Raw genomic sequence first — 27,756 nt, forward strand, 5'->3', positions numbered from 1 at the left:
GGAAAAATTTGAAAGAAATGATCAGCTGTGGCGACCCTAAATAGAAGCAGCCGAAAGACAAAGAAGTTTTGTTGTTAATAAAGCTCAAGCAAGCAAGACATTCTAATGCACCACATCCTCTGTTTCCCATAGATTTAAAACAAACCACACAGAGAAATGGGGTGGCATTGATTAATGCAAATGAAGGTCTTCTGAAGAAGAGAAATCAAATGAGCAAAGTTTGGTGAAGCTTGAAGAACAAGCGCATTTAGCAAATGCTTCCATGTATTTTGGCTGCGAGTGTAGTCAATTTCATGCAATTGATCCAGGAAAAGTATTGAAAATATATTGACCCCCTTTCATCTTAACTGTGAGCAAATTGTGAACTGGTCACTAGAATTCTAATCAGCTTGTGCACTGCTCCAGACGATTTCATCTGCACTAACAAAGCTTAAATAAGAGCATCGATAATAGGTGGCAACTCTTACATTTTTTACCTCAACCACTTTGGGACAACAATTTAATTGTCTCGCTAGATTACAGCATATATCTTAGAGCAGTTTTTCTCAACCTTTTTGGCCTTGAGACACAGCTTTGCCTTATTAATTTCCTTGACTACCCAAAGATAACATTTGATGAACAGGGAGGTTTTCCATCCATTCTCCAACCCGCTGAATCCGAACACAGCGTCACGGGGGGTCTGCTGGAGCCAATCCCAGCCAACACAGGGCACAAGGCGGGAACCAATCCCGGGCAGGGTGCCAACCCACCGCAAGACACACACAAACACACCCACACACCAAACACACACTAGGGCCAATTTAGAATCGCCAATCCACCTGCATGTCTTTGGACTGTGGGAGGAAACCAGAGTGCCCGGAGGAAACGGGAGGTTTTCCCCTTTTGAGAATTGACTTCAAATAAAAAAAGAGAAGAGGGAAGAGGATCCACTTTGTGAAACAATCACTATCAGAAATGGGGGAAAAATACTGTGCCATGTTATCAATTGCTGCAGCACACCAGGGGTAAGTCTACTGTGACAATAAATTTGAGATAAACTGATACACATTTTTTTTTATCAGTGCATAGCCTTGCATTTTTGAAAAAGGCAACACTGGTGTCTACCTGCATATTGTTATTAAGTTCACAATACAAATCAACAATCAACATTAAGTGCTTTTTGAAGTTAAAAATATGATGAAATAAAGATGAAAATACAAAAAGAATTTAAGGTATCACCACAATTTAACCAATAAAGCCAAACCACAACTGGACAGAATGAAGTGTGATTATTTCAGTTTTTTTCTTGTTTTTGCCGTTTTCAGAATATGATAAGAAGAAAACAAGATAGTGCTTTTGAGTGTGTAAAACTACTTAGTAACTTTCTTTTTTTTCTCTTGATAGACTGTTGTTCAAAAACAATGAATACTGAGGCAGCAATAATTTTAGGCTTTAATTCTAGTGGACAGTTGAGATTTTTAACAGTTTTTAGCTTTGAACACATTAACTTTACATCACCTTTGTAACATTACAAAATATCCTAATTATGCAATGTCTTTTAATTTGGAGTTCTGTTACAATCTCTTTCCCACCAGCACCACCAAGGAATGTGTTTAGCAAGTTCAACAGTAAGGTGCTCAAGTGAACAAATTATATTAGGCCATGGAAAAAAATTGCATACAGAAAAGTACTTAGTTCCATAGTACCTCTGATACAATTAACCAATGGCGCTATAACTGAAGCCCATTGACTCGGACAAAACTGAGTAGCACAGCTTATGTAAATATAATGCTTAATTTATCAATTATCTATTTAAAATTGGTATGTTGGAATAATACATTTTTGGGCAACTTTCTCTCTTTTTCAACTGGCTAGAACAGATTCAAGATTTATGGCCCAACCAAAAGGTGTTGAAAGACCTGAAATGGCTTGCCTGCATGGGTTTCTTATCCAAATTAAGTCATTTTTCAGAACTGTTCTACTGTCTTAAAAAGTGTTTTACTGCAGCATTCCAGAATACACTGACAAATGGGCTAATAGGTGTATATGCTTTATGTATCTAATTTAAATTAACTTAACTTAAAACGATTATGTTTGCTTTTATTACATTGCCTTTTCTAGTTCCATTGGGAAAAATTGGTTAGATGACACATTAACACAATTAACTGATGATGAAACAAAGCCATTATTTTATTTTAACAGAGGCATACTTAGCCTTACAGACTGTTTACATTACTTACCAAAAAGGCCCTGCCTTTTGCTTGTTTTGTTTTGAACTTCTGTGAGTCAAGGTCATTATATTCTCTGAAGAAACAAGCAGGCAGATTTTGTTTTGGGAACGCAAGTGCTGAGCTTCTCACTGACAGAAGACTAAACAAACTACATTCAAGGCCTTTGCCTGTCTGAGTAAGGGGCAAGCTCTCAATCTAGTGCATAAAACATATAAGCACTCAAATGGCATTTAGTATTAGGGCTCATCATTACCTTAGGCAATAAAGTTACAATGCAATGCATTATAATATAAAGCTTGTCTGAGCTATATAGGAGCTTAAGAGTTTATTATTGCAAGTTAGGGATCCTTCCATGCACATAGATGTCTGTGAAGTAAACATAGCTGCAACATAGCTATGTATGACATGACAGCGCCGCTGTCTGCATTTGTAGGCTCTTACATAAGCACTGTGGACTATGGCTGGACATTCATCTCGGCCAATACCCCCAGGCCACCAGGTGGAGCCCTCTCTGCAGCATGGAGGTGCCCCGAATGTCAGCAGGGAATTATGGACAATGGAGTTTTTATCCACAGCCCTGCTGGACACCACGGTGGCCGCTAGAAGGCGCTGCAGGGAGGAACAACGATGGTTTTCCCTACAACCCGGAAGTGCGTCCTAGTCACATGAACAGAGGAAATGACGTGCTTCCGGGTTGAAGAAGAGGAGTTTTTATCTGACCTGGAAGTGTTATCAATCATATGGACAGAGAGAGGAAACACTTCCGGGTCACGGACTATAAAAAGGAGCATGGGAGAGCTCAGAGTTGAGCTGAGCTGGGAGGAAGGGTGGCAATGCGCCTGGGAGAGGAAGATTGTGTATTGATTATTGATTTATTAGTGTTTATGAATATTGTGGAGTGTAGGGTGCTTTGTGCACATTATTGTGTTAATAAAACAAATAATTGGACTTTTATCTGGTGTCTGGTGTCTGATCTGAGGGTTCAAGGGGACGACAACACCCACTATCTGTCACAGCACACACATATATGTTTTAGATTAGAATTTACGTTTATATGCCAGACTAATGATAATAAATAAAGTTACAACAGAACACATTAGATAGCCAGAAGAATCAATTGTTAAAGGCATGTCTTTTTTCCTTCTTTCAAGTATGAAGCACTGTGTCAAGGCTGTCTGCAACTTGGCCCTTATCAGTGAAGCTGCACGCTGCCTATTATTTTAGCCTTACATGCATGCTAATGCAACAAGTAACCATTAATTGAATTATTAATTAGGCAGTCCAGTTTACATATATGGGTCCTCCTGATCCCAACTAATTTCTAAGAATTCATTAACCAAAAGGCCGTCGTTCTTTAATGGCTCAGGCTGTAGGATGTGAAAACAAAGGGAGGAATAATCAGGTGATGCTCACCTCCAGTGGCAAATCTGTCCAATGAAGTTCAATGAAATCTTCTTCTTTTGGCTGCTCCCAAAATCATCCCTTTCCATCTATTTCTGTCTTTTACATCATTTTCTGCCACACACACTGCCTTCATGTCCTTCCTCTTTACACCTATAGAACTCTTTTTTGGTCTTCCCCTTTGCCTGTTGCCTGGAGGTTCCATTCTCAACATTCCATCTGACATATTAAGCAACAATCAAAGTGGTGACTAGTACATTAAAAGGTAGGAATGCTGTGCTAAGATCTAGGGTTAAACAAGACAACAAGAAGACTATTTTTTGTTTTATGTACATTAATATAAGCCCTGCCCCAAAAATATGAAAATGTACTATCAGAAAGGAACTGTTTTTTTCAGCTTTCTAAACTTGTTAACTTCATTCCACATATCTTTGAAAGCTGGTGTCCTTGTAAGATTAAACATGGAACAGTTCAGAAAAACAGTACTATCAGAAAGGAACTGTCACAGGAGGTGTTATGAATGATTTATGACCTTAAGCCCCACCCCAAAATATGGAAATTTGATGTATGAAAATATCATTTATGAAAATATGATTTGTGAAAATATGATTTATAAATTATAAACTCTTGACACGTGGCTTCATTTTATAAACACTAGATTCAAAACTAATATTAAGAAATTAAATGAAATATCCACTTATCTTGCCTGCATAGACATGCATATGTGTAACTTTCTAAAATATTCACATCCCCCCCTCTAAATTATAAACTCCTGACACGTGGCTTCATTTTAGAAACACTAGATTCAAAACTAATATTAAGAAATTAAATAAAATATACACTTATCTTGCCTGCGTAGCCATGCATATGTGTCAAACAGTCAATAGGAATGCCATGAAACAGGAAGCCCCCCTGTCATTCAGCACTTTGCGGAGCAATTTAAATTACAGATTAAGCCACATGTATCTTTAGCATATGGCCACCAATTTCAAAGTTGTGGAGTTATCAATAAACTTTCTTTCACGGACACGTGAACAGAACCCTTAGTGCTAAATCTGCATCTGTTAAAACAGTTAATAGGACAGAGTGAGGGAAAAGAAACCAACCAAGCTGCATCCTCACATGAGAGGTAGGACCCAAATGTCAATTTAGACCACTTGTCGAAACATGATCAGGAGGTGGTCCGGTGGATGCTATATTAACAATCTGACGTGTTTGCCCATGAGGAGGGAGATATTGGATGTATTCTGGGGTTGCGCATGAAGATCAATATGATAGACAACACACCTGTTCAGAAGAGCTACAACTCCATTCCCAGGCCCCTGTATAAAGAGGTTAAGGAGTATGTTCAGAACCTCTTAGACAGAGGATGGATCCGTAAGTCTGTGTCAGCTTATTCCTAACCAGTAGTAGGTGTGCGAAAAAAAGACAACAGCCTGTGCCTGTGTGTTGATTTTCGTGAGCTCAACCACAAAACGATACCGGATCACCACCCATTGCCATGGATTCAGGATCTGTTGGGCAGCTTGGAGGGCAATTCATGGTTCTCCATCTTGGATCAAGGCAGTGCATATCATCAGGGTTATGTGAGTGAGGAGTCACGGCAGCTAACAGCCTTCAGTACAACTTGGGTACTCTATGAATGGGCATGGATACCCTTTGGATTGACAAATGCACCAGCTGCCTTTCAGAGATGTATGGAGGGAATGTTAGAAGGCATTATAGATGAGTTCTGTGTGCCATACTTGGATGATGTCCTGTGCTATTCTAAAACATTTGAGGACCATGTGGAACATCTTAGACAAGTATTCTGCTGCATGCTCCGTCCAGCCAAATGTGAACTTTTCAAGAAAAAAGTTTGTTACATCGGATGAATTGTGTCTGGGGAACGGATCCAGAGCGACCCAAAGGATTTGTAAACAGTGATTGCTTTAAAGGAAAGGAAACCCCACACAGTTGGAGAAGTTTGGACGCTATTTTGATTCCTTAGTTACTACCGGTCATTCCTCCAGGACTTTTCCCGACTGGCAAAGCCCTTGTTCAAACTTCTCCAGAACCCAGTTGAGCTGAATGATACAACCAAGGTTCAGAAAAACAAGGGTAAAGGTCAAGCAAATAAAGGGGAGAAAGGACAGCCTCCATCACGAACACCAATAACCTGGACTACTGAAAATCAGAATGAAGAAGATTGGTGGAGATGCTGACCAATCCTCCTATCCTATCCTACCCAAAGTTTGATCTTCCATTTGTGTTACATACCAATGCATCAAATGAAGGTCTGGGAGCTGTATTAGACCAATGGCAAGACAACAAGCTAAAAGTCATTGGTTATAAGTCCAGGACACTAACACCTGGGGAGAGGAATTACCACCTGCACTCTGGTAAACTTGAGTTTCTGGCACTTAAATGGGCAATCTGTGACAAATTTTGAGATTACCTATATTATGTTCCAACCTTCACTGTCTATACAGATAATAACCCCTTGACCTTTGTCCTGAGCTCTGCCAGGATAAATACTGTGGGTCACAGATGGGTTTGGGAGTTAGCAGATTTCCAATTTGATATTAAATATAGACCAGGGAAGAGGAATGCAGATGTCGACATGTTGTCCAGGTACCCGATGAACTTTCTACGGCAAATGGATGAGCATACAGAGATAGTGTCACCAGAAGTAATGTCTGCAGTGTGGCAAGGGAGCAAAGCATCCCAAAGTGATGATGTACCCTGGATGGCTGCATTGCAGCTTAATTGTGAAGAAGTGAATACTGTGCTAGCTGACAACATTTCAGGTATGATGCCTGAAGATATCAGAACTGTGCAACAGGAAGATCCGACTATCAAAGAAGTGGTGTCCTTGAAACTCAAGTCATGGAATCCTAATGTAAAGGAGAAGAAAACAATGAGTAAAAGGATGAGTTGGAGATAGACAATGGAGTACTCTACTGAAAAACAAAGCAACACAGACAATTGGTTCTCCCTGAACATCTAAAATTAATAGTGTTAAAGAGTTTGCATGATGATATGGGACATGTAGGTGATGAAAAGGTGGCCCATCTTTCCTGTGAACGGTTTTACTGGCCATATATGCAGCAAGATATTGAGGACTATGTAACAAAAAAATGTCTTTGCATTAAACAAAAACACCCCAATATTCCTCAGAGTGCTCCAATGGGATCCATTACAACTAGTACAACAACTAGTACACCATTTGAGTTGGTCTCGATCGACTATTTACATCTAGAGCCCAGCAAAGGAGGATACGAGTATATCCTAGTCCTTATGGATCACTTTACACGCTTCGCCCAGGCATATGCAACACGAAAACAAATCGGGAAAGACAGCTGCTTAGAAGATATTCCAGGACTTCATCCCTCATTTTGGGTTCCCGGAGAAACTGCATCATGATCAAGGACGTGCATTTGAGAATAGCCTGTTCCATAGACTACAACAACTGTCAGGAATTACTCACTCAGAGACCACTCCTTATCATGCACAGTACTATCCGGTGGAACGTCTAAATCGTACACTCCTCCAGATGCTGCACACCCTACAAGAGGAGAAGAAAAGTGAATGGAAAGACCATCTGTCTCAAATTGTGCATGCGTACAACTGCACAAGGCATAAGGCAACAGGATACTCCCCATTCTTCCTCTTGTATGGCAGAGCTCCAAGACTGCCGATCGACTTGCTCTTCAACGCTAGAAGGGAGACTGAGGCAGACAATCATCAGACATTTGCACAGAAATTGGCGGATAGGATGCGAGTTGCTTATCAAATTGCTGCTAACAACAGCCAGAAGTCTTCTGCTAAAGGCAAGCAGCGGCATGATAGATATGTAAGAGGTGTCGCACTCCAACCAGGTGACTGAGTACTGATTAAAAATCTTTCAGAGAGAGGAGGCCCAGGAAAGCTACATGCCTACTGGGAGAAAGTAATCCATTGCATGGTGGAAAGGTTGGGAGAAGGACCCGTATACAAGGTATGGCCAGAGAGAGGTGGTAAGACTATGCGAGTGTTGCACCGAAACCTGCTATTGCCAGTAAATGACCTACCTATTGAGGAAGAATTACCAGTGGAAGGTGAGACAAAACAGAACAGACATCAACAACTAAAAAAAATATTGGTAGACTTGATACAGAGAGCTCTGATGAGGAGGGGGATATAGTTTCAGTGATGACCTCAGTGGCAGAATTCCATGCTATTGGTTGGTAAACCCTCAGGAACAGGAACCAGCTATGCCACAGCAGAGTTCTCACAACCAGCCGAATCTGCGCGCAACAGCCAGAGAGTTCTGTCCCCCCGACATACAAGAAGTTGAGAGCAAGGTGGGTGCTGAGAAGCCTGAGGATGGGCTAGAGTTAGTAGAGGAAGAGCCTGATTCAGTGGGAGAAATGGATGGTGAAAATGAAGGAGAACTGGTTAAAGTGAGGAGATCACAACAGAGAGGGAGGCCAGTACTGAGACTCACATATGATGCTCTTGGGCAACTATCATATAGCCACTGGAGTGCAGATGTAAACCCCCTCTTACTTACCCAACCTCTATCAACAACTCAAAACTTTGTGCCCTTTGCCTACCCCATCTATTTCCAACCATTCTGCCATAACTAGTACGCTCCCATACAATAAGAAGTTACACAGAAAAATGGCAATGTCAGGAGACATTCATTTTAGTGGGGGAGAGTGTAGAAAGCTGAATAAAAAACAAACAAACTTAGAAATAAGAAAACGAGACAGAGAGAAAAGAAGCACCCCTATTCAACCTGTTTATTTATTTTAAGGATTTCATGATTTCACCATGGTTTAAATGAGTTAAGTGCTATTCCACCTCCAAGTCGTTAGATTGGTGCTCCTTGTGTGAGCAGCATAGAGCAGAGTACAGCAAACAGGAAGAATAAAGTCTCCTGTGTGAAGCGGACGCCAGCTCAATGTGTGTGCTCTCTCTATTCTTTATCACAGTTTCTAAACACTGGTTGGATGGAAGAACAGCAGCTCTCTGACTCTGAATGTTGCTGGGATAACACAAGCAATGAGCAAAGGTTTTGTTAGAGGACTATAAAACTACCATTCTACATGGGTTAGATCTTCATGCCAGAGACGTTTCTAAGATTTGCAGGGATCAGGAGGGTCTCAGCCCTCTCTTTGAGTGCTGCACATTGTAATATAATAATACATGTATTTAAAATAAAACAATGGTCCTCTTTTGGGTTTTGTGCGAATAGTCCATTTTTATAAAAACTGAAAAGGGGTGATCCACTTATGAAGATATCTCCCTTGTAGTTCTGCACAAAAAAATTTAAGTTTACAGATTTGGCTGACACCTTTATCAAAGATGATTTACAACAATTATGATACAATTGGTTACATTTATTTCAGTTTTCTGATTGGAGCACAGGCAGGACAAGTGACTTTCTTATGGTCACACAGTGTTAATAGCAGCATTTGAACCCACAACTTCAGAGTTTGAAGTCCAAAGCCTTAACTACTACAGTACACTGCCAAACGGCTATTGTATGAAACTAGTTAGGGGCTAAGATATATAGGGTGGGAATAATGATCATGGCTAACTGCTATTGATTGTATATATCTGTGACTGGAAGATCAGGGACTGAACAAAACCAATCCCAGAACACAGCCTCATTTAAAGATCCCCACTAATGTTGTGTCAAGGTTAAGCCAAGAGCATCATGTACACAGCAGTTCAGCATGGCAAGAGGCATGACATATAGCATTTGCAGAAGTATCACACTAAACAGACTGCACACCAGTTGTGCAGCCACAGCTTTTACGTTAGTTACTATACTGTACTAATTCACTTGCAAATCATATGGAAATGGTGTGTGTAAACGGAGTGAAGGGATGTAAGTGTGACTGGTATCTAACCGATTATGGTGGGCAAGGCTGGACAATTTAATCTCCATCCGTCCCTGTCTCACATGAAAATGTAATGCAGTTCATCAGTTACTCAATGTACATACTCAAGTGGTGCAGTACTGGTCAGATTATTGCTTTGGGTTTTTTGTCTCGCAGTGTGTTAATTATTCAGCATAATGGTGACTTATAAAATAAAGATTAAATTTAACCTTTTTCTTACCTTATACCAGCGTATGGATCTGTATATTACATCTTTTTCAATTTCTGCTGAACACTGGAGCCTTATATCAGCGCCACATTTCACAGATATTTGCTGCTGAGCTTCAGCGTTGGTTATCAAATATAAAAAGACAACTACAGAAAGAAGAATAATAATAATCAATAGATTGATCGTGATATTTATTTTGTGCGATTCATTGCCATTATATCTAAGTCTGCGTTGCAATTAATTTAGCTTAAGCGAAATATACGTAAGAAGATACTTGTTAATTAATCCATCCATCAAAATTATTTCACCGCTTCATAGCCATTACAATCACAATCTGCACTAAAATGTTTAATAGGTGAAGGTTGTATAAAAAGATACAGTTTGGTCACACAAGGATAATATATTATTTGCGTGTTTCGGATTAAACTTTTTGCATATTCCCTTTGTAAATGTATAACCTAAACGCCTTAGCTTCATACTAGGTGATAAAGCAATTAAATATTTTCCGCAGGCATTTAAAACTGACCTAGTAATGGTTAGTTTTTTAACAAGCACTTCAGAATTTCCACGAGGGGATATACTGTATATCCATTTAATCAAAATACTCACAACATGTAAAAGTCTGCATCTTTTTGTTTTGTCAGACGACGAGTAAGCATTCAGACTTCCTTAAACTTGAAGAAACGAAACTATGTGAAATCGCAACTGAAACTAGTGAAGGGCGGATGATAGCTATAAGGGGCCAATCAGGCCATAAATCGTATATTTGTGTACGTAATCTATTGGTTTACGTGTGAACACTATTGGTTTATGAATAATTGGTATCGGTTTGCGTGCATACTTACGAAGCTTCTACCCGATTGTGCCCGAACAAGATCCGAAGCTTCTAAAATACTGACGTTTACAGAAATCATACTCGCCCTCGTTGATTATATAACTACTATCGGACAGGTGCACTTAAACACTAAAAGTTCAAGAACACTCTATGTGTTCCTTTTGATCATATGATAATCATGTTATAATTAGTCCTAAATATGTAATTTGCAGTGGTCACCTGCGCCAAGTGTCAATTACTTCTACCTTCTTCACATGGCTCTTTTAAGTAGCCCACTATCGTTATGGACCGCTTGGAGCTGGGATTACTTCAAGACATTGGCAAACTTGAAGTTTTTATATGCTCCCTTGCAGTGGAAGATAAACTGTTCATTTGTGTGATGAAATTCCGAATAATACTACAGGCTGATGCAGAATATGTGTTTTATCTAATTCAGTAGCACAGTACCGGGCAAAAATGTCAGTCAATCCTTAAAATAAAAAAATGTTTTTCGCCTTGACAAACGGCTCGTTCATTTATTTCTGTGGCTCATTCGCAGGTACCATTTGCACGAGCAATGCTTAGTTGTTTTAAGGCGCAGAAATGAGATTAACGAGGTATCATCCATATGAGTCTTTATATATTATATATATTTAGCACGCATCATCCCATGTACAAACGATCACTATGTGGAACAGGGCGATTAGCATGTGACGTCCAGAATTCAAATCTGATCTATTGCGAGTGTACGCGTCTGTTACTCATATGCCATTAGTATAATTAATGTATCAATAAAAAATAACAAATCAGTTTATAGTGCTTTAAACCATTCTTGTTTCTCATAATATAAGAAGAATAAACATTCACTTTAATTTTAAATTTAAAATAAACGGACTGACAAAATTGATTTGTAGGCTGTTATTGATATATTCACGAGGAAAAGCTAATCAGTTGTGATACCAAAGGGTTTTTATAGATTAATGACATAGTGTGGCTGTAAAGGCACCGGCGAGACACTACCACACATAAGACTTTGTCGCGTCACGGCAGTTTTTGCAGTAAGGCCATTTTAAGAATTGATTTTTTTTTCATCAGTGTTTGGGGTATAAATGACCCAAAGGGAAAAGACAATCATATTGGAGTTTAGGGAAGGTGTTCTTGGACGAGCACAGATAAGAGAAGATTAAAGATTGTGTCTACAGTAGGCTTGAGTAATAAAGAGAAGTTATAAGTTCCTCTAGCATGTAATTTACATTATTGCCTGATAACCGGTTCTACACTTCTACACTCCTAATTTAATTCAGTACCTTAGTGTATAAGATAAGAGCGGTAGTCTCACATCCCTGTTCATAGCATCTGAGGCCAAACAGGCCAAAAATCATATATTTTTGTACAAAAACTATTGGTTTACGTGTGAACATTATTGGTTTATGAATAATTACTATCGGTTTGCGTGTGAACAATATTCGTTGGTATTGATTCGTGTGTGTATATCACTGATTCCAGTACGTTTGTTATTGGTTTGTAAGTGAACTCCATTGGTTTACGCTGGCATGTTATCGGTTTGCGTATGAACTATATTGGTTAGGGTTCTGTGCCGGTCTAACGATGGATTTGTGTATGCTCTACAGTATATTGGTTTCATGCACATCTTACACTGCTTCATTGTGTGGTAACGTGTCGGTTTTGCGCTTGAACTCTATTAGTTGTATGTGTGTATGTCGGTTTCTCATTTGAAACATACTGGTTATGCGTCCACACTCTATCACAACTTTGTGTATGAACTATGGTATATCGGTTCTGCGTGTGAACTATATTGGTTGTTCACGTGATCTTCAGCGGAAATGGGAGGGACAAGAAACAGGAACTCGGGGGCCGGTAGAGTCATGGAGCGTGAAGAGAAGCTGACAGGAGATGGATTTGGGTTTAAACTGCGCAGTATTTTTTCCGCACTATAGGTTTGCGAAATGACTTGGTGGTAATTACTATTGAACAGAGTCTGCCATTGAGTCTGCAGTGAACACAAGGCTGAAGGTAAGTACGTATTTAGTCGTCTTTTTATTCGCTTCCAGCTACACGCTCGCTTGTAACAAGCGACTGTACTTTTTTCACACAGCTTTTGCAAACTAGTTACTTATTCTAAAGTCAAAATATTCTACATTTACGACTGACGCCTTTATCCAGCATAACATATAGTTACTGCTGGTTACATTTCTTATGCCCAGCGATCCCGCACCGTGCAGCACAGACAGGTGAAGTGACTTGCTCATGGTCACACAGTGTCATTATCAGGACTTGAACCGACAAATACAGGGTTTAGAGGACAAAGCCCAAACCACAATGCCCCAATGCTTGCACATCTACAAAGTATATTATATAACATAATATAATCGAGTCAATTCTTTGAAAAGCTAAATATTCCACATTTAGGACCTGCATAGGTGAGTTACATCATATTTGGCACCTTACCTTTTTTACAGTTTTGTGACAAGGCAGATGCGTTTTTAAAGATGCAGTCGAGTTTTGCCCTGCCCGGTGCGAGTACCAGCGAATTTCCACTCCAATATCTGATAAATGGAATTTACAGTGATATTTAAAGGGCACTGTAAAGTGTTAAATCACGTCAGAATACCTTAATTTTCACAGTTTTGTGACAAGACAGATTCCTTTGTTAAATTAAAGTTGTGTTTAACGTTTTTGACCTGTGCAGAACCAAAATTTGGAATGTTTATTTTTTCAAATAATGGATCAGTTTGTAATGATGCTAATTAATTTACATGCTGTAGAATATTTTGTCATGCTGTTAAAATAGAATAAGAAGCTGGTGTGCAAAAGCTGTGTGAACAAGTAGCTGACTGAAAGCATATACTGGATGTAGCTAGAATTGAATAAAAACACAGCAAAATGCGGACCTAACTTCAGCCCTGTGATCATTTCAGAATTAAGGGAAAATACTGTTAAAAATAATAACCACCAAGCCCTTACACAAACATACAGCGACATATAAAATATTCAATCACTTTAAAAGTCATCCTAATTTTCTGTATGACAAAAGATTTGTCCACATGATTATTCATTCAGTCTTTTTAATGTTAACTCTTGTGCTGTAACAATACATTTCCAAAGTCTTAATAAACCTTTTTCTGTAGATATTTAACTGAAGAAGAAAACTCCAGAGTTGGTGTTTGCATGAAGTATTCAAGCCCGACACATTCATACATCGTCAAGAACCCTTTTGCTGCCATAGCAGCCTTCGTTCTTTTGGGGTATGTAAGTATGCCCCAGTTCTGCACATTGCTCTGGAGTGATTCTGCCCAATTCTTCTTGGCAGGATTTCTAGAGACCCTCTATGTTGGTGAGATGGTGAGCCTCTGAGCAGCAGTTTTCAAGTAATGCCACAGATTCTCAACAGGGTTAAGATCAGGGCTTTGACTTGGCCTCTCCAAAACATTCACCTTTCTGTTTTTGAGCCATCCCAGTGTCACTTTGGCCCAATGCTTAGGGTCATTATCATGTTGAAAGATGAATCTTCTCCCGAACTTTCATAGCAGATTGGAACAAGTTCTCCTGCAAAATTGTGCAGTATTTGTGTCCATCCATTGTCCCTTCAACTCTGACAAGATTCTCAGTCCCAGCACATGAAAAACATCCCCATTGTATGACACTGCCACCACCATATTCCACTGTAGGAATGTTGTTTTGTGAGGCCTGGGCAATGTTAGTGTTACACCACACATACCTCTTAAGTCTGACCAAAAACGTCTATTTTGGTCTCATCTGACCATAAAACCTTCTCCCACATTTTAAGTGGGTCTTTCTCATGCTTCATGGCAAACGCCACGCATTCTTTTATGTGGACCTTCTTAAGGAATGGCTTCTTTCATGCTATTCTCCCATAGAAACCTGTTTTATGGAGAGGTCTTGAAATGTGGACCCCTGCACCTTTACTCCATTGCAGCCAAAGAGCACTGCAGATGTCTGAGAGCAACATTTGGATTTCTAGTTGCCTCTCTAATCAGATGGATAGATAGATAGATACTTTATTAATCCCAAGGGGAAATTCACATAATCCAGCAGCAGTATACTGATACAAAAAAACAATATTAAATTAAATAGTATGAAAAATGAAAAAAAAAAAATAAAAAAGCAGACAATAACTTTGAGTAATGTTAGCATTTACTCCCCCGGGTGGAATTGAAGAGTTGCATAGTGTTGGGGAGGAACGATCTCCTCAGTCTGTCAGTGGAGCAGGACAGTGACAAAAGTGTGTCACTGAAGCTACTCCTCTGCCTGGAAATGACACTGTTCAGTGGATGCAGTGGATTATTCATGATTGACAGGAGTTTGCTTAGTGCCCATCGCTCTGCCACAGATGTTAAACTGTCCAACTTTACTCTTACAATAGAGCCTGCCTTCTTAACAAGTTTGTCCATGCTGCCTCCCCAGCACACCACCGCATAGAAGAGGGCACTCGGCACAATCGTCTGGTAGAACATCTGCAGCATCTTATTGCAGATGTTGAAGGATGTCAACCTTCTCAGAAAGTATAGTCGGCTCTGACCTTTCTTACATAGAGCATCAGTATTGGCAGTCCAGTCCAATTTGTCATCCAGCTGCACTTCCAGATATTTATAGGTCTGTACCCTCTGCACACAGTCACCTCTGATGATCACGGGGTCCATTAGGGGCCTGGGCCTCCTAAAATCCAGCTGCTTGGTCTTGCTGGTGTTAAGGTGTAAGTGGTTTGAGTCGCACCATTTAACAAAGTCTTTGATTAGCTTCCTGTACTCCTCCTCCTACCCACTCCTGATGCAGCCCACAATAGCAGTGTCATCAGTGAACTTTTGCACGTGACAGGACTCCGAGTCATATTGGAAGTCTGATGTATATAGATTGAACAGGACCGGAGAAAGTACAGTCCCCTGCGGCGCCCCTGTATTGCTGAACACACTCTGATGTTGAGTTTTGAGGGACAGCCTGTTCTAATCAGAGTCTGTTTGCTTTGATGAACATTCCACTTTCTGATGATGGATCCAACAGTGCGCAATGGGACAATCAAACTCTTTTGATATTTTTATAACCATTTCCTGCCTTGTGCATTTCAATAACTTTCCCACATCAGTAGAATGCTCCTTTGTCTTCATTTTTGCAGTGACTGTCCACCAAAGACTACAGCCCTTACAAAGGGGGCTGTTTGTATCCAGAGAGATAGAAAGGACTTACAAGTAGCACCTCATCATGTTTAATTATGACTGTTAAATGACTGTCACCTTTATAGTTAATTTGTCATTGGTGTAAAAATGGAGCTTCCAAAGCACAGATGTTTAAATACGTATGCAAACATTAACTTTGGGGTTTTACTTCTTCCGTTAAACGTCTACAGAAAATGGTGTATTTTGACTTTGGAAATGTTTTGTCACAGCATAAGAAAAATACTAAATGAATAAATATGTGTATAAATCTTTTGCCTTCGAAAAAAATGTGACTTTCAAGTAGGGCTGGGCGATATGGCTCAAAATTCAAATTGCGATATTTTTGGACCAAAAGTCAATATATGATATGCAACGATATTTTTTTCCTATTATTACTTAAAAAAGAAGCCACACATTTATATTGCTCTTTAGATATTTACATGTAATTGCAAACTTACAACTTTACATCATAGGCATAAACCAAAATATACTCATTAATGCAAGAAACACATCTAAACATTTACGCAAGAAAGCCAGTTGTCTGAATATTAGGTGACGTAGGAGTAGATGCTTTAGCTACTTTACTTGGTTTGCCTAAAAAAAACTTAAAATAATAATGTTTCAATATGCTCTTTTTAAGCTATGTTTTGTAAACAAATAAAGCGTGGCAAGAACATGCATTCAGGTAACACAATTTCACAAAATTTGTGCAAGAAAGACAAGTCTGTCAACTGCCTCTGGCTTTAAGATGCCCTGTGGCAATTCACTATGTTGCCCCCTGTGCTAAATGCCCTTTCTGAGGGCGAACTAGTGGCCTGTATGCAGATGATTTTTGCAAGGCGACTGAGAGTTGGAAAGATTGGTTCATGCTCTTTTCACCATGCAAGTTGGTTTGTCTCAGTGTCAATTTTAGCTGCTTGTAGGTAGGTTGAAAGTTTAGCTTAAATTTTATCTCTGTCAGACAATGTCAATAAAGATGTTGACCTCTTAAAGAAGCTATCAAGGCTTCGCTTCTCCTTTTTGGCTGGTGATGCTTCAGCTGCTTCTGAAAGTTCCCCAGCTAAGTCAGGCTGGGCACTGGTCTCATCATGTTGAAGGGTCTCCACTTCAGACACAACGCTGTGTTTGACCTCTTCATACTTTTCCTCAGGAATGTATGATCTTTTGAAATGTGGATCCAAAAAAGAAGCAATGTCTAGTAGTTGCTGGGTGGCAGAGTCATCAAATTTTTCTCTCAGATAATCAAGAATGTTGGTCTTAATTGACATAGTGAGCTCTGTGTCTTCTGGTTGGTGAGCCAAGATGCTGGTTTGAAAAAGGTGTAGCACTGGCTTAACATAGGAGTCTGTAACATAGGACTGAGCTGAGAGTGCATCTGTAAATTCCAGGAGGGCTCAAATAGCTTTATCAGTTGACTCTAGTACATCTATGTCTTGTCATGTAAGTGCCAGATGTCTGGTTTTCTTGTCAGATGAGAGAACTTGGGTGATGGCCCTCTCTTGTTCCAACACTCTCTGTATCATTGCTGCCCTTGACCCCCATCTTGTAGGGGATACTGCTATGAGCTGATGGGAAGGCAGATTGAGTTCTTTCTGTGCTGCGGTCAAACCCCTTCTTTTTTTCCAGCTGAAGGAAAAACATGCAACAATTATTTTGCATACACCGGTTGCCCGTTCAATGCGGGGATCTCTCATGCTTCTCTCTAAAACCAAACACAAATTACAGTCTTATTAATTATTTACGTTATTATTAATTAATAATATTTCTCATACACACTATTATTTACTATTTCTTAGCATATTTATTATTTAATTTAACATATTTCTCATACGTGCACACACACTTTACATTTATTATTACAAATTTCTTATATTTATTACATGTTATTATTTATTTTCAAACATTTCTCATACATGCACACACTAGTGATAGCCATTTTGGCTCTTTTTAGTGAGGCGGATCATTTTGCCCAGCTCACTAAGAATAGGCTCTTTTGGCTCCCAAACGCTTCTTCATTTTCCCACTCCAGCCTTTTATAATTCAGCCAAATTTAGCAGTGTTCTGACCCATGATTAGATGTTTGCACTGAGTATTTCGCTACAAACACTACACAGACATCTGTTCCAAAAAACGGGAATCGGCTCCCATCGTTCACTAAAAAGATCCGGCTCAAAGAACCGTTTCATTCGTGATAGACACATTACTAGCACGCACACGCACCCCATACCAATCGCCAGATTCAGCCATTGACCAAAGCACTGCAGTCTCTTCCATTTGTTCAGATCAACGGCTTTAATCATTTGCAGCGTTATCCGTGGTAATGCACACATGTCACGCTTTGTCAAATTTCCATGATTTAATTTCACCTTTGAGCCCCAGCGCAATCGTTTCTCCGGTATGGTCATCTGGTTCAAATTCCTGTCTGAAGACAAACGCTTCTTATCGCTCAGTTTTCAATAAAATGAACCTTCAGGCTTATGTATGGTTGCATGGTACGATTAGTCCAGAGATCGGATGTGGTGGAGAAGTGGAGAACGTTCTGAAGCTGATTCAGAATTTTCTCCTTTCCCTCGTTGTATAATTTGAGCAGCTCTTCTTTGGCAAAGTATTTCTGACTGGGAATTACATATTTGGGATCAATCGTTCTCAGTAGTTTCTGAAATCCGTGTTTTTCGATAGTGTCAACAGGGACCATATCTTTTGCAATGTGGTATGTTATTGCAGCTGTTATTTCCTTCCATTTGGGGCTTGTTTTTTCATACCGTATGCAACAAGAGAACGTTGCTGCCAGCGTGATTTGTTTTGCGGCAGGGATGTGTTTTGTTGCGTCTTGAGCAGAGTTCTTGCAAAGTTTAATACATTCTTTGTACTTCGTAACGTGTTTTGTTTTCAAATGATTGAAGAGGTTCGAGGTGTTGCCGCTCTTCGTTCCTACTTCTCTCTTACAAAGTTTACATATAACAGTCTTTTGTTCTGTATCATTTTGTCTAAAGCCAAACCATTTCCAAACAACGGAAGTCACATTTGTACCTTTTTTTGGCACTAAATCATTGCTTATAGCCGTGCTCGTTTCTGCCTCCGTCTCAGCCATTGTTGTTACTGTTTAAGATAAGCAGCAGGCGGGGTTTAAACGCAATGACTGCATTTAGGATGTGCTCCAATTAGCAGAAATAATGCACTACACACTTGTAGTGTTTAATAAAACATATTACATAATATATCGTGATAGGTTTGTTTTCAAATGATGCATTAAAAAATATTGTTCATATCGTGCCACTCGATATATCGCACAGGCCTCCTTTCAATGGGATTGAATACTTTTGTATGCCACTTAATGTTTGTGAAAGGGCTTGGTGGTCTTCTTCTTTCGGCTGCTCCCATTAGGGGTCGCCACAGTAGATAATCTTCCTCCATATCTATCTGTTTTCTGCCTCTTGTTCTGTTACACCCATCACCTGCATGTCCTCTCTTGCCACATCCATAAATCTTCTCTTAGGCCTTCCTCTTCTCCTCTTGCCTGGCAGCTCTATCCTTAACATCCTTCTCCCAATATACTCAGCATGTCTCCTTTACACATGTCCAAACCAACGCAATCTTGCCTCTCTGGTTTTGTCTCCCAACTGTGCAACCTGAACTGACCCTCTAATGTCCTCATTTCTAATACTTTCCATCCTCGTCACACCTAATGCAAATCTTAGCATCTTTAACTCTGCCACCTCCAGCTCTGTGTCCTGCTTTCTGGTTAGTGCCACCATCTCCAGCCCATATAACATAGCTGGTTTCACTACCGTCCTGTAGACCTTCTCCTTCACTCTTACTGATACCCATCTGTCACAAATCACTCCTGACACTCTTCTCCACCCACTCCACCCTGCCTGTACTCTCTTTTTCACCTCTCTTCCACAATCCCCATTACTCTTTACTGTTGATCCCAAGTATTTAAACTCATCCACCTTCTCCAGCTCTAATGCTTGCGTCCTTATTATTCCACTGATCTCCCTCTTATTTACACACAGGTATTCTGTCTTGTTCCTACTGACCTTCATTCCTCTCCTCTCTAGAGCATAACTCCACCTCTCCAGGGTCCCATCAACCTGCTCCCTACTATCACTACAGATCACAATGTCATCAGCAAACAACAGTGTCATCTCCAGGCAGAGGAGTAGCTTCAGTGACAGACTTTTGTCACTGTCCTGCTCCACTGACAAACTGCGGAGATCGTTCCTCCCCACACTATGCGACTCTTTAATTCCACCCGGGGGAGTAAATGCGAACATTAATTCTATTTTAATTTTTTTTGATTTTTATTACTATTTAATTTAATATTGTTTATTTGTATCAGTATACTGCTGCTGGATTATGTGGATTTCCCCTTGGGATTAATAAAGTATCTATCTATCTATCTATCTATCTATCTATCTATCTATCTATCTATCTATCTATCTATCTATCTATCTATCTATCTATCTATCTATCTATCTATCTATCTATCTATCTATCTATCTATCTATCTATCTATCTATCTATCTATCTATCTATCTATCTATCTATCTATCATAGTCCATGGGGACTCCTGTCTAATCTCGTCTGTCAACCTGTCCATTAACATTGCAAATAAGAAGGGGCTCAGAGTCAATCCCTGATACAATTCCACCTCCACGCTGAATGCATCCATCACTCCTACCAAAGATCTCACCACTGTCACACTTCCCTCATATCCTTACGTACTTCTCTGCCACTCCCGACTTCCTCATACAGTACCACAACTCTTCTTGAGGCACTCTGTCATATGCTTTCTCCAGGTCCAGAAAGACGCAAGGCAGCTTCTTCTGGCCTTCTATATACAGTACATCTCCATAAACATCCCCAGAGCAAACATTGCATCTGTGGTGCTCTTTCTTGGCATGAAACCATACTGCTGTTCATTAATCATCGCCTCACTTCTTAACCTAGCTTCCACTACTCTTTCCCATAACTTCATGCTGTGGCTCATCAATTTTATCCCCCTGTAGTTACTACAGTCCTGCACATCCCCTTTATTCTTAAATATCGGCACCAGTACACTTCTTCTCCACTCCTCAGGCATCCTCTCATTTTCCAAGATTCCATTAAACAATCTGGTTAAAAACTCCACTGCCATCTCTCCTAAACACCTCCATGCTTCCAAAGGTATGTCATCTGGACCAATGGCCTTTCCATTTTTCATTCTCTTCATAGCTGTCCTTACTTCCTCCTTGCTAAAGCCCCTTATCAAGCGGGGTCATTTTTGCTGAATCGCTTGTAATTCGACCTCTCCAAATTAGAATCATTGCTGTTATTGAACTATCTGGAGTATAAACACATGTTTGGTCTCTTTGTAAAGGTAACATTCTCTAGTTTCACCCTTAGTAGTCAGAATCAATGTAATCAAAGTTATGCACATTAGAACTCACAAAAAAAACGAATTTTTTTGTTCTCGCCTAAGTTTTTTTGTGAAAATAAAGGAAAATAAAGCTGCAGTAGGTAGGTGGGGACAGAAACACACTATGTACCAACAGAATAACTTGTTGACTACTCACATTTCAAATTTGAAAAGAATAACTGTAAAAATGACATTTTACACCAGTTTTTATGTGGGCATGTCCAGGTGCTTTTTAGAGGGACCATTATCCACATTTTGGAACGTATGGAAAAAGTATAATAACTTTTGAATGCTTCAACCCACATATATCAATGAGGGCTCTACTGAAAGCTTACACCTAAAGCAATCTATATCTACACACAGTGTCACTCTATTAGTTATAAAAATAATAAAAACAATAAAAAATACACATTTCTAAAAATATGTCAATACAAGTCTTATGGGCCAAAAATATATATATATATTTTATTTTTTACTTTTTTTTTTATAAAATGCACACAAACTATATACATTTCTTTTACAAACTGTTACAACACAGCTCAGTGTTTTTCCATGTGCCACTGATGGCAGTAATCCCTAGCTGGCAGAAAGCACAAGGGCATGTCACATGTCGCTCTCTGCCATTAGATGTCTCCTGGGCCGATTGATTACTTTCACGCCGCGTACATGCCTCTAATACTTTTAATCGAGAGTGTATTCACGTTTATCTCTACTTTTATCCATATTTAAAATGCGAAAAAACTTGGTGAAATCACAATAAACAACCACGCACCAAGTCTGCAGACTGGCACAAATGCCACCTTCGCGCAGCTCCGATCGTTTTGTTTACAAGTTAGTATGGCAAGTTACATATCTACGTGCTCGGCTGCTCATTGGCTGTAAGTTTTGAGTGTCACTCACAGTGTCCAATCAAACTGGTAGATTCTACCAGGGTTTGGAGTTGTACGTCATCATTCAGCTGTCTGTGACACGCGTTGGCTATACGAGGTGCCAGTCAACCCCAGACCCGTCATAATTGGCCAACTTAGGTGTCAATCAGAAGCTAACACTTCCGTGTAACATGCTGTAGCATGGTTATCGCCGACAGAAACAAATTACGTCTGATATGATCAATAGAAATGAAAAAAAATGACGTAGCTAGTCTTAAGTTATGAAACGTTTTCTGGAGTTTTTGTCCCTTTGAGGATATATCGTGTGTTTTCGACCTAATCGTTTTACTGGATTATATTCGCTGGAGCCTTACGGCCTTAGTGCTGTGGTTGTTGTGTGTCAAAATGGTTTATATCATCGGAAAGACGAGACTTTGAAGTTTCATTTGATGGGTAGTATGTCGAGATGCATGACAGATGGGCATGTACACGTGGCTGTGACGTCGTCAAAACGCTGTTATGTCCCGGGACCACATCATCCAACCTATTCTTTCTCTTGTTCTCTTCATTCATTAGCCTCTGAAAGTACTCTTTCCATCTGCTCAACACACCCACCTCTCTTGTGAGATTGTTTCCATCTTTATCCTTTATCGCCCTAACCTGCTGCACATCTTTCCCAGCTCATTCCCTCTGTCTAGCCAATCGGTACAGGTCCTTTTCTCCCTCCTTAGTGTCCAACCTCTCATACAACTCATCATATACTTTCTACATCTCTCTGACTATGTCACTTCTTCTTTGTCATCCTCTTCCTCTTTATACTCTCCTGTACTTCCCTATTCCATCACCAGTTTTGCTTTTCCTCCTTCCTCTGTCCAGATATAACGCCAAGCACCCTTCTTGCTGTCACCCTTACTACATCTGCTGTGGTTTTCCAACTGTCTAGTAACTCTTCACTACCACCCAGTGCCTGTCTCACCTCCTCTCTAAACTCAACCTTGCAGTCTTCATTTTTCAACTTCCGCCATTTGATCCTTGGCTCTGCCTTCACTCTCTTCCTCTTCTTGATCTCTAACGTCATCCTACAGACCAACATCCTATGCTGCTTAACTACACTTTACCCTACCATCACTTTGCAGTCTTCAATCTCCTTCAGATTGACTCTTCTGCAAAGGATGTAATCTTCCTCCACTCTTGTACGTAACCCTATGTTCCTCCCTCATCATAAAATACGTATTCACCACAGCTGTCCATCCTTTTGGCAAAATCCACTATCATCTGACCTTCTTCATTCATTTCCTTGACACCATACCTACCAATCACCTCCTTGTCTCCTCTGTTCCTTTCAGCAACATGTCCATTGAAATCCGCTCCAATCACCACTTTCTGTCCCTTGGGTACACTGTTCATCACTTCATCCAACTCACTCCAAAAATCTTCTTTCTCCTCCATGGCACACCCAACTTGCGGAGCATATGCACTAAGAACTTTCATCATCACACCTCCAATTTCCATGTTCATAATCATTAATCTGTCTGACACTCTGTTCACCTCCAAAATACACTTGACATACTATTCCTTCAAAATACGTCCTACCCCATTTCTCCTCCCATCCACAACATGATAGAACAATTTGAATCCACCTCTGATCCACCTGGCCTTACTCCCCTTCCATTTAGTCTCTTGCACGCACATCAAACTTCCTTCTCTCCATCATTTTGTCTAACTCTCTCCCCTTACCAGTCATAATGCCAACATTCAAAGTTCCTACCTTCAGTTCCACTCTCTTTACCTTCCTCCTGTCGTTCTGCCTCCGGAAACGTCTCCTCCCTCTTCGTTTCCTTCTTGTTCTTTGGCCAACAGTAGCCCAATTTCCTCCAGCACCCTGTTGGCTAACAGTACTTGTGGCGGTTGTTGTTAACCTGGGGCTCAACCGATCTGGCATGGGAATTTGTATTGTTGTTCACATATTGATTTGGCAGAATTTTACACCGGATGCCCTTCCTGACGTAACCCTCCCCGGCACGAAGAAACACAATGGTTTGTGCATCCTCATTGGCTGGGTTCCAAGTCATAAGTCAATAATAAATTAAAATAATTTTAAATCAATTTAAAAACATTTCAAGCAATAATCACCATTAGAAACACTAGCATGTTATTTTAAATCAGTTTAATAGCATATTGATAAGGTGTCCATGTCTGTAAAAATGAAGAATTTCTGTGTGTGCATATACTGTATATACACTGCCAGTCAAAATTTTTAGAATATCTCAGTTTTTCCAGTTTTTATATTTTTAAAGTAATCAACAGATGTTGGGATACCTGTGCAAATTGTTTGCTTCAACTTGCAAAGCTTAATTTACTCAATTGCTGCAGAACATCTCTAGGTTGTAACCTATTAGTTCTTCCCTGTAGAAAGCCCATTTCTAATATTCTGAAATTTCTTTTATCTCAGTTTATTAGTTTAAAATTAACCCTCCAGCAGTTTACTGCTTACCCTTTCACCATATAATTCTGGCCAAACAGAAGGTACGTATGCTTGAACATCAAACATTAGCACTGTATCTGATTGTGTTCAGCTCTGACAGGAGAGCGTCCAATGTGAGGAGAGAAAAGCACATGGCCATGATATCTGTGGCAATCAGCAACTATCCTCTAAAACACACATAGCTCTGAAGTCTCTATCAAAAACATCAAATGTTACTCCTTAACAATGTGTAGATGTTAATGTCTCTTGAACAAACCGGTATCGTTAGCTAAGCAGAGGCAAGATACGCTGCAACACATGGCAAAAGGTAAACCGTCTCGCACGGAGGCTTGCACATGAGTGAGGAGGGCCCTGTCCACCTCCCCTCGGCCCACAGCCGCTCTTTCAGATTTGTGCAACAGATGTTGGATGTTATATATACAGTATATAATATATATGTATATATATATAAGATCCAACATCTGTCCACTTTTCACAAGAGAACTACTTAGCGGTTTTAGATCTGTTTTTTTCTATGATTTGCTTGAACATTCCAGTTGAAATTGCGACTTCTACCATCACGCTAAGAATCATAGTTCGCTTGAAGGAGCGATATATTTGCGTTAATCCGAGACAGAGGCTGGGGTCTGAGGGGAGGGGGAAGCATGACGTCAGTAGTAGGGAGCCATGCAGGGCCCTCCTCACTGTCCTGTTTCACTACTACACAGGCGTAGCTGTGGGGGACGGCTAGTATATATAAAAACTCTTCTTTTTCTTTAGCCCGGAAGTATTTTATTGCTTCCGTCCTCGTGACAGGGAAGTACTTCCAAGCTATACAGAAAATACAAATCCTTGAGCCTCCCTGCAGCATCTTCGGGTGGCCCCCATGGTATCCAGCAGGGATGTGAAGGAAAACTCCAAGGTCCATGATGCCCTGCTGTAATTCGGGGCATCTCCACTTTGCAGGGAGGGCTCCACCTGGCGGCTTGGGGGTATTGGCCGGGATAAGCTGCCGGCCATAATCCACTACATACACAGGCTTCACCCCTCTTTCCTCTGAATCTGGCTCTTCAAATGAGGTAAGGCAGCTACGTTTGTGTTACACCTACGAGTGCTCCAGGTGGCTCATCAGGATTAACTGGAACTACTCCCAGGTGTGATGGAAACTCAAGGTAGGTTTCTACATCTCCCCCTGGCAGCCCCAATGGGACCCAACAGGGCTGTGCCAAACTTGTAGCATGCCCTACAGGAATCCATGGTGCCACAGGTAGTGAGTGCCTTGTGGATGTTCTATCCCCAGGTCTTTCCATCCAGCTGGAGTTCCAGCCAGGAAATGGCTGTGGCCATCGGTCACAATATATATGTATACACACACACAGAGGATACTATATATGGTAAGTAAGATTTTTTTATAATAATGTATTAAATATCCAGTTTTAGATATTATTTCATATAATATAATATAATATAATAATGTTTTGGAGAAGGACAAAGTCAAGTAAATTTTTGGCTTGAGCACCATTAATTTGGCAGTACATTTACTTTAAACCAAACAGTAGGCATTGTATTGTAGTTAATGTAAAGATTGTGAATAAAAACAAATACACACATTGTGTCCCAAGAATTATTGTATGGTACATACATGAAAATTCTATTGGTTTCTGTGTACTTACTATTTAGTAGCAATTGTTTCCAATTTTTTTGTTTTCTATTTGGTATATACTCTGTCTATGATAAACATAGTTTGCCATCTAGTGGACAATTAATAGAGCTATATTACTAACAAATGCCTAATTGATTATTTGATTTTACTTGCTATGAGTAATTATTTCTCTAATACTTGTATATTTTGGACAACACACTGATAAAACATCAAATATCCCAAATATGTTTTAAGGGGTAAGAGTTAGGAAAATATTTATCAGACAGCCTTTGTTTTATCTCTAACTAGAAACTACCAGTAGTGATTCTGGTGTTCTTCACTATTCTATATGTAGATAACTTCTTGACATACTTCACATAACATTTACTATGCTGCTTTTTCACCAATTTTGGTGCTTTTAATATGTTTTAGCAGTGAAGTTTTCTTTATTTTACTTCTTCAGCACACCTCAAGAAAGCTTTACACCTTAAACATTTCATTCTTCTCATTTTAGTGTCTGTGAAGTGAAATCTTTCAGAGTGGCCTGGACTTTGATTCCATATATCACTTGCAGTTAAAACCCCATTATCAAAGATTATCTATTATCTCCTCTCCTGTTATACAGATGTACTAGACATATTTTCTAAACCTCTCAACAAGATTATTGCAAATCTCTCTTCAAAGAGTTCATGCACAGGCATCAAATGACACTAAATGTGTCATATCAGACATCAGGATCATCATGACAGCAGGTCTGATTACATTGATTTCTAGCCTGCTTCAGTGTAATCCACTAATTATTTAAAGATGCCTTGAAGTTGAACATGCCAGCATATTTGCATTTGCAGCATAATCCATATTCAATAAGTCTAAGATAAATTTATATTATTTTAAACTCCAGCTTCCTCATCTTTCCCAAAGAGTGATGTTTGTTCAGTTATGTCATGGTCACTTTCTGGAAGTGTTTTTATTATATTTTGTTTAGCACCACTCTTTTCTGTTTCATTATTAAACAGATGTTTGGCATCAATCAATTAAATCAATCAATTTTTACACTCATGTGATGCCATCTTTATATATAATACGCTACTGTGGCTGTTCGTTTGTCTGTTCAGGATTTTAAATCACCTGTAGCTTGCAAACCGTTTGAACTATTGACCTGAAATTTGGTACACATATACTATGTGATGTCTACTATCCACTTTTAGGGTGATGATTTTTATTACTCTTTTTATTTTATTTTATTGTAGAATCAACTCTCGGCAGTGCCCAGCAGGGTGGCCATGTGGCGCATATGTATGGGTGCCGTTCTCATTCCCTACCACCTTCGCTAATCATTCTTGTGGCAGATTGAAGACTTAAGTGCCAGCTTAATTGAAAAATTAAAGAAAACTTACTAAGTAATTGCAACACAAAAACTAACTTAATCACACGCAAAAAGATGCAGACGAAAGAAGAGAAGCAGTGGGTGGAGAAAAGAAGAACTGCTCAGGAAGCAGCAAGCGCATCAACCTCTGAAAAAACGAATGCTAAACAGAGATAGAGAAAGAGTCTGAAAACTAGGAATGCTCAAGTCAAGTGTATTCACTGCACGTTATCATACAGCACGCCGTTATTGGTATATAATAATAGGATGATGAGAAAATAAAAGTAGAAAATGGCCTGCAAATAAGAACAGGTAT

At 39.7% G+C, this 27,756-nt stretch overlaps 1 protein-coding gene across 2 annotated transcripts in view; it reads right to left on the reverse strand.

Annotated features, from left to right (window-relative positions):
• Positions 1-10,418, reverse strand: part of LOC120529484 (CD83 antigen-like) — a 33,562-nt gene extending 23,144 nt beyond the window's left edge. The window contains exons 1-2 of one of the 2 annotated variants that reach the window (XR_005633755.1): positions 10,302-10,418; positions 9,705-9,838 (exon numbers count right to left, since the gene is read on the reverse strand). Coding sequence is in view for 1 of the 2 variants with exons in the window: in XM_039753324.1 (XP_039609258.1) it covers positions 9,705-9,838; positions 10,302-10,320 (153 nt within the window). In the remaining variant the exon portion in view is untranslated. The remainder of the gene's footprint in view (positions 1-9,704; positions 9,839-10,301) is intronic. The other variant, XM_039753324.1, reaches the window with a different exon arrangement.
• Positions 10,419-27,756: the final 17,338 nt, after the last annotated feature.

This window comes from Polypterus senegalus, chromosome 5, assembly GCF_016835505.1.
Source record: "Polypterus senegalus isolate Bchr_013 chromosome 5, ASM1683550v1, whole genome shotgun sequence".
NCBI lineage: Eukaryota > Metazoa > Chordata > Cladistia > Polypteriformes > Polypteridae > Polypterus > Polypterus senegalus.